The 7607-nt window shown below is 40.5% G+C and overlaps 1 protein-coding gene across 1 annotated transcript; it reads left to right on the forward strand.

Annotated features, from left to right (window-relative positions):
• The first annotated feature begins 1062 nt into the window (after positions 1-1062).
• plau (plasminogen activator, urokinase) lies at positions 1063-4811 on the forward strand. The gene is made up of 11 exons (XM_022762790.1): positions 1063-1196; positions 1795-1899; positions 1977-2022; positions 2115-2253; positions 2337-2419; positions 2510-2551; positions 2643-2820; positions 2974-3119; positions 3229-3369; positions 3463-3611; positions 4250-4811. The coding sequence occupies exons 2-11, from the start codon at positions 1849-1851 to the stop codon at positions 4442-4444; spliced, it is 1170 nt and encodes a 389-aa protein (XP_022618511.1). The 5' UTR covers positions 1063-1196; positions 1795-1848; the 3' UTR covers positions 4445-4811.
• Positions 4812-7607: the final 2796 nt, after the last annotated feature.

The following is a 7607-nucleotide window of genomic DNA, read 5'->3' on the forward strand; positions in this document are numbered from 1 at the left end:
TGATGAAGCCGCTTGGATAAGAGGCGAAACGTCTTCCACAGACAAATACAAGTCCAGTTGCCTTCGATTTAATTTGAGAAAGAGATAATAATCCAGAGAAGCCAAAACTAGGGAATATACCAGCTGTAGCTGAATCTCTGGGTTTATAGTCACTGTAATTTTTCACTACGTACAGTACTTGCCTCTTCTTCTCACTTCTACGATAATGGTAGTAAGGAAATGTTGTCAACTCACAGATCTTAACATTTGTTGGAATCTTCCAATCATTCCCAGATTCTAAATAAATCAGTCTGGCTGGTATGAAAATGATGCAAAAGCAGCAGCACGAGCAGTTTTCTTTACTACAATGATGCATACAAAATGGCATATCAGGACCCAATTCAGTCCATTTACACATTTCAGTGAAACACTAGACCGACAAATACAGAATATATACTGTATGTATGTAACATCACCATATACTGTGGGAAAATCTAATATCCCAGCTACGTGGCGCAAATCAAGGAATCAATGAATTAACTGCCAGTTTGAGTTGACTCTGAATTTGAAGACATGAGTTTGTTTCATTCACTCCCATAAACTTCAGTTGTATTTACTGTTATGTTGTGTCTATATTATAAAGTAGTGTTTTCACTTATTGGTGACATCTTATTGCAGTATTCAAGTTATTGTTCCTTTTAGTATTTTGTCGTCCCTTGTTTACGTTGAACAGAGCCTGTTGACTAATCAAGTTATGTTCAGGTAAAATAATGTTTTAATTTCATGTTTTTAATCATTTATCAGTCTCAAACCTGTTGCTCTACCTTTGAGTATGGATGTGTTCTTCTGCACACACAGCTGCAGCATTTTTCTTTGGAAATATTATGGTTGTGTGTGTGTGTGTGTGTGTGTGTGTGTGTGTGTGTGGTCACAGGACGTGACAAGTTCTTTGTTCAACAATTTACTGATCAGCAAATGGGTGTGACTGATGTTTTTTTTCAGATTTCCTCTCATAAACCCCTCCCACTTATGTGTTTTTAAATGGGAGGTAACGCCGGGAGGATCAGCACTGCAACACCAGAACAGAGCTAACAGCGTGAGTCTGAGTCCTCCCACAGCACAGGTGCACATCAGAGGCTACAGAGCGGAGATAACAGTCACTTCAGCTGGAAGAGATAACAAAGAGCTTCATCGGGATTGCAAGTTTGGACAGAAAGGTAAAACAGATTTCTAACAAAGCTTTTTCAGACTGTGACAGTCAGCAAAAAACATGCAGCTGTTTAAGTTTAGTTTATAATGGTTGAAATATGAAGCAAAAATAATACCAGTTTCGAGTGTAAGTGTTTATTGAGAGAAATTGTGCATCGTGGATTTCTTTTGTCATTATCAAGTTGATACTGTGCCCAAGAAATAATATCTACAAATTGTGTTAAACTGTGCATTGCAAAACTAAAGTGATATCATTTTGTGCACATGCTATACAGTAATCAACTCATCCAAATTCATATTGCACTCACTGTACGGATAAAGATTATGTTTACAGTACATAGTGCACACAGTGAGTATGCTCTATCTGCTGCTCTCGCATCAAAATCTCCGCAGCACCATTTTTCCTCTGCAATAAATACACACGTGCAATCAGCAGAGAGGTAACACCTGAAGACGGGCACACTTAAAGCCAGACAAAGAAACCACGCGTCTATCGAATAGTCACACTCGTGTTTGTCCCGTCATGTGCTAAAAGATGAACTCCATATAAGGGAAGAAGAGCCTTTAAATCCAGTGTTGTTATGTTCCTTTTTTTTTTTTTTCCAGTCCGTTCTCAGACAAAAATATTCCCAATAAGGAGAAGCGAAACTACAAGTCAAGATGAATCAGTTCTTCATCCTTGCCATACTTGCAGCAGTCAGTGTGAACATGGTAAGCAACAATGAGAGGAAGTAACTTCAGGAGGTTTTTGTAACCTGTATGACTGAGTGTGTCTGTGCTCTTCTCAGGCTTATTCACGAAGACGGTCACTAAAACATCGGGACATTAATGATGGTAAGCCAGCTGTCCAGGTGACAACTTCATATTCACTGTTTGTGACCAGATGAATTCAATGTTCTCTTCTGTCTTTGCATTGTGATATTCAGAGATGTGTCAGTCTGGAGACGGGAGCAGTTACAGGGGATATGTTTCCAAGCCGATGTACAGCCGCAAGTGCCTCAGCTGGAGCAGGGTTATAAATTCCTGGGGAGCTTTGGAGGGAATTGGCCCTCATAATTACTGCAGGTATACTTTAAGTCACCAATCTGGGACTTACATATGTTAGGGAGTGGTGTCACATGTTTAATATTGTTCCACTTAAACCATAGGAATCCTGACCAGAGCTTGATGCCGTGGTGCTTTGTCCGAAGAGGGAGGAGGATTGTGAGAGAATTCTGCAGTATTCCCGGATGTAAGATGTGTAAGAATTTAAAAAATAATTGAAATATTTTATGTTTGATTTGAATTTTTCTAATCATCTCTGTTTTCTGCTCCCATATAGGTTCTACACCAACAATAACAGTTCCAACAGCTGTTGATACAGGTAAGTTATGTTGTTTAAATACGGGTCACATCTTTTTCACTGTGACATCTTGTCTTCAGCACTCACTGACCCGACCCGTGTGTCCCCACAGAGCTGACATGTGGTGAGAGGTCCGAGCCGAAGATGCATAAAATTGTGGGAGGTTCTTTCACAGCCATAGATTCGCACCCATGGGTGGCTGCTATCTATCACAAAGGCAGTTTCCTCTGTGGCGGGTCCCTCATCGCGCCTTGCTGGGTTGTCACAGCTGCACACTGCTTCATTGACAGGTGAGAAAAAAAACACACGCACAGAAAACACATCACACTATCATTTCCTCTACTGCTATTCTCATACACTGGCAATATGACTCATATGGGCGCGTAATATGTTTGCTCACTTGTGTGTGTGTGTGTGTGTGTGTGTGTGTGTGTTTTGTTCAGCGAGGAGCTCAAAGCTGAGAATCTGTTTGTATACCTGGGGAAGACTGCCATCAATGAAACAGATGCCGACAAGGAGCAGAGCTTCACTGTGGAAAAACTGATCAACCACCAAGAATATAACACGTCCAACTACAACAACGACATAGGTGAGCACAAACATCACCGTGTGTATGTGTATGACTGAGAAAAAAGAGAGAAAGCTGTACGGTTGCTCTGCGCGCAGAACTCAAAGATGTGTTTGTCTTCACTTTGCAGCGCTGTTGATGATCAAAGGCAGAAATGGAGGATGTGCAGTGAAGTCGGCGTCAGCACGGACAGTGTGTCTTCCTCCATCTCACACTCACCTTCCTGCGGGATTTCAATGCAGCGTCGCAGGATTTGGGAAGGAGACATACGGTAAATACTGCGTAACCTCTAACCTTCAGACTCATGGCTGATCTCTCAGCTGTTTCAGTGATTCTTACACCTGGCGCTGTGTGTTGTCTGCAGGGGCGTGGCACTACTCACAGTTTCTGAAACAGGCCGAGGTGAAGCTGCTCTCCCGGACTGACTGTAAAAGAAAATCGTACTACGGAACGCTCATCACCAACAATATGATCTGTGCTGGGAGCCCTGACTGGACCGCCGATGCCTGCGGGGTGAGCAAATAAACCAGTGTATGAACATGTGTGCATGTGTGCATGTGTGCATGTGTGCATGTGTGCGGTACACTGGGAAAAATGAAGATTTCCTGCTCGCAAAATGTCTTCAGTCTGGCTTTAAATGTGCACATAAAAAGAGAAGTGCATAGAGAACTGAACTTGAGAGAAGTAATCTCATATTCAGATATGCGGTGTGATTGAACCCCTGCGACCTTTGGCAGCATTAAACTGGATGTGAGGAGTATTTTTTCCTCTTCTTGAGAACGGGTTGCATACCCTCATGTTAGATTGGTGACACTGTTATGTGTTATAAATGTTCAGAAACAAATATATCACAGATTGTTAATACTTTATACAGAACTGATCTCACATTTTGGTCCTAGGATCTTCTCGTCACCCAGAAATATTTAGTTGTTGTGATTTCAGGGGGAATAATTTTGTCTTTGTTTAAATTCAGTTTCAGACCATTTTGTGCTCTGCCTATGTGAAAAATACTAAATGATTGGGAGATGTGAATCATAAAAGTAAACAAATTTAAAGATGCTGAGATATACAGATTGTCATTCCTTTATTTATTAACGGTCAGTGTCTACATGAGTCTTTAAAACCAACATGCTCATGTCCTCTCCTTACAGGGTGACTCTGGTGGTCCGCTGGTGTGTGAAGTGTCAGGCCGGATGTTTCTGTTCGGGGTGGTGAGCTGGGGTGACAACTGTGCCAAGAAAAACAAACCGGGTGTTTACACGCAAGTCAGCAACTATAACCACTGGATCGCAGAGAAAACAGGGCTCTACAAATACACTAGAGGAAAAATGTATCCCGAAAAATGAAGCTGTAGCAGAAAGTTACCCGTTGAGCATTGCATGTTTCTTAAAGGAAAATTTGGCAGCAGTTTTCTTTTTTAGGACTGTGTGTGTATGCAAGCATGTGCAGACATAGGCAGGTTTCGTAGCTGATAGGTTTCTTTAAATATTATTATATTTTTTATTAATATCATTATTATTTTATTATATATAATATATAATGTTTTCATCATGTATGTATAAACCTTTCATGCTAAGAGTTTGGATTTTTTAAAAAAAGCTGTTAGAAAGTTTATTTATCTTATTTAATTTTACAAGCAGTTTCTCTTATAGAAGGCTGGGCCTGCTGTTGAGTACTTTTTTTGAGTAATAAATAAAGTATTTGTGTTACATACCCATTGTCCTCATTAATCCCCAAACCCCAAGTGTTTCTGTCCCTCTTCTGCATGTGGCTATTCTTGCAAGCAACACAAACGTGTGAACATGTACACACGTACACAGAAGAGCAACTGCTAGACGAAAGTAAAAAGAGAAACTACAGAAACTAATCTAAAGCTCTTATAACATTCAGGGGCAATTTTTGAGTTTTGACTTAATTTAACGCAAAATAAAAAAAAATTGGATTAAATCAAGAAATAATATGAAATTAAGAAATCTAAAATGCTCAAGTCTGGTAGTCAGACAGTTTGTGTGACTTCAGCTCAGTTGAATTTAAACACAATGCCCTTCAGTGTAAAGATCCCTAAATTAAACACTGGGAGGCACTGTTGTGTAAAATTTGCAGCTCATAGATCATAACTTATTATATAAGTATTTTATTATAAACAATGGTGACATACAAACTGAGTCAGTGTATTCATAACTGAAGACAGCTGTAGTTTCAACCCACACTTGCTGCACTTTTTGAAGAAACTGGATCAATAAAAATGTGTTGCAGTTCGGGGACACAAATTGATCAATCAGGACTTTTCATGAGTCGAACAGAGAATACTAAATATAAAATGTATGGTGTGATATGAAATGTGCTTCCTCAATGACCTCTGTTTTTTGATTTGTCAAAGGAACTTAGTTCAAAATTTTGTTTGAACTTTGTTCTTGTATGTCTCTGATTATTTGAGCTGTAAATGACACGTAATTTTTTCTTATTTGCATTTTATAGACACAGCAAATACTGCACAAAATTCTCATCTGAAACCGACAGAGTGAAGTTCCTCTACAAACAAAATAAAAAAAATGTTGGTTGAGTCAAATCTCACGTGTCCTGTCATTTTTATCTCTATAGGGTAGATTGTAACCAGCGCGGACGGGATAAACTGCTCTACATCTCTTCTCTCTGCCCTGTATTGTCTAAACATTAGATAATGATAATATATATTATATCCTCTGACTTCAAGGGAAAGATAGAGATGGAGAGAGAGATCAAGTCATAAATAAAGCAGATCATTGAGACAAAATGGAAAAAAGAAAAAGGAAGAAAGATGTATTGAAGGAAAGGTGTGACATGGTAGGATCGGAGACAGGGGTAGAAGTCTAAAGTCATGCTACTGGCTCTGTGAGCTAACATCAGCATGATAACATGCGCACAATGACAATGCTAACAAGCGGATCTTCAGCATGTATAATATTTATCATGTTCACATAATTCAATTTTGCACAACAGCTAACTAGTTAGCACTAGCACTAACAATAATCCCGAGGGGAAAATGAATGTGTGAACCAAACTTAGTGGGAATCAACTGATGTTTCAATCAAAACCAAAACCTCATGGTGGTACTAAAGGAAAGGTCAGGTGATCCCCATAGTCATTGGGATTCATCCTCTTGGGAACACGAATGTGTGTACAACATTTCATGTCAAAGCTTTGAATTAATGTGTTTAGCTATTTCAGTTTGGACCAACGTGATGGACCAACACATTCTTAGAGCGACACCGCTAGCATGTCTAAAACTCCATAAGCCTTAATTTTGTCTGAATCACTGCTGTTGTACTGTGTTGTTCCAACGGAAGGTTTTAGTAGTGTATATAACCTATTAAAAATATTTACTTTGGGTGTACAAATACCAGTTATGTGCCCATACAGCACAAAGTTAGTGTCCCACAATCAGCTGTAATGAATGCAAAGTACTAGCCTATGCTTTAATTTCTATGCAGTATTAAAACATACGAATGTAGGACTCAGTAAGAAGTGGCTCTGTACAATAGAAAGTAGTTCTACTAAACATTGCTCTGCGGAGTGGAGAAAGCCGAGCCGCGCATCTTGTCAGAGAGCTTATGATTCCCAGGAATCTCTGTTTGGAGCAGCAAGTGTTTATGTGTTCAGTCGTCTTCTGACTCACACCTCTCTGTCCTCTCTGTCTAATATCCTATATCACTACCACCCACGACCCCCCCCCCCCCCAAAAAAAAGAAGCATGGAGCATGAATGCTGGGTACCACTGCTCCATTCATTACAATCAATCAGTGCAAATACAACAGATGGATTGTGTTGTAGGTATCTAAGTACACTTAGTTGGGCTGAACCACCCTAATTCAGCTGGTCATCACGTCATTATTGAAAGAATATTTCAGAACCTCTCTAAGCAACCTGCTGCAATGCTTTCTATCAAAGTCTGTTTGGACAAGTCCATATATACAGATAGCTCACAGCAGGGCTACTGGAGCCAGTCAGAGGTTGTCCCACCCCCCCTCAATTACTCACACATACCAGTTTACTTTATTGCTTCTCTAAATCCATATATGGGTTTGAGATGCTGCGTATGAGTCTCACTCCTCTTTAAGGACAATTCCTAAGGAAGAGGAGAGGAGAGGAGAGGAGAGGAGAAGAGAGGAGAGGAGAGGAGAGGAAAGGAGAGGAGATGAGAGGAGAGGAGAGGAGAGGAAAGGAGAGGAGAGGCAGTAACAGGGTCTATTCTAACCAGGTTGACTAGACTGTCCAGCATCTCTGGTTTGGATAGCAGTCTGTCATCTACACCCACATTAGACACACACACACACACACACACACACACACACACACACACACACACACACACACTGGGGGATCTCTTTGCTGCAGACTCTTTAGCCAACACAGGGCCTCGGGGGTATAAATACCACTGTTTTTGCTGCTGGGGTCTCTGGTTTCCCCAACACAGATTCAGATCTGAGAAGCAGGGGCAACCCTGCCAGGAACCACACACACACACACACA

This window comes from Seriola dumerili, unplaced genomic scaffold (genome assembly GCF_002260705.1).
Source record: "Seriola dumerili isolate Sdu_G_001 unplaced genomic scaffold, Sdu_1.0 BDQW01000024.1, whole genome shotgun sequence".
Classification (NCBI taxonomy): Eukaryota; Metazoa; Chordata; class Actinopteri; order Carangiformes; family Carangidae; genus Seriola; species Seriola dumerili.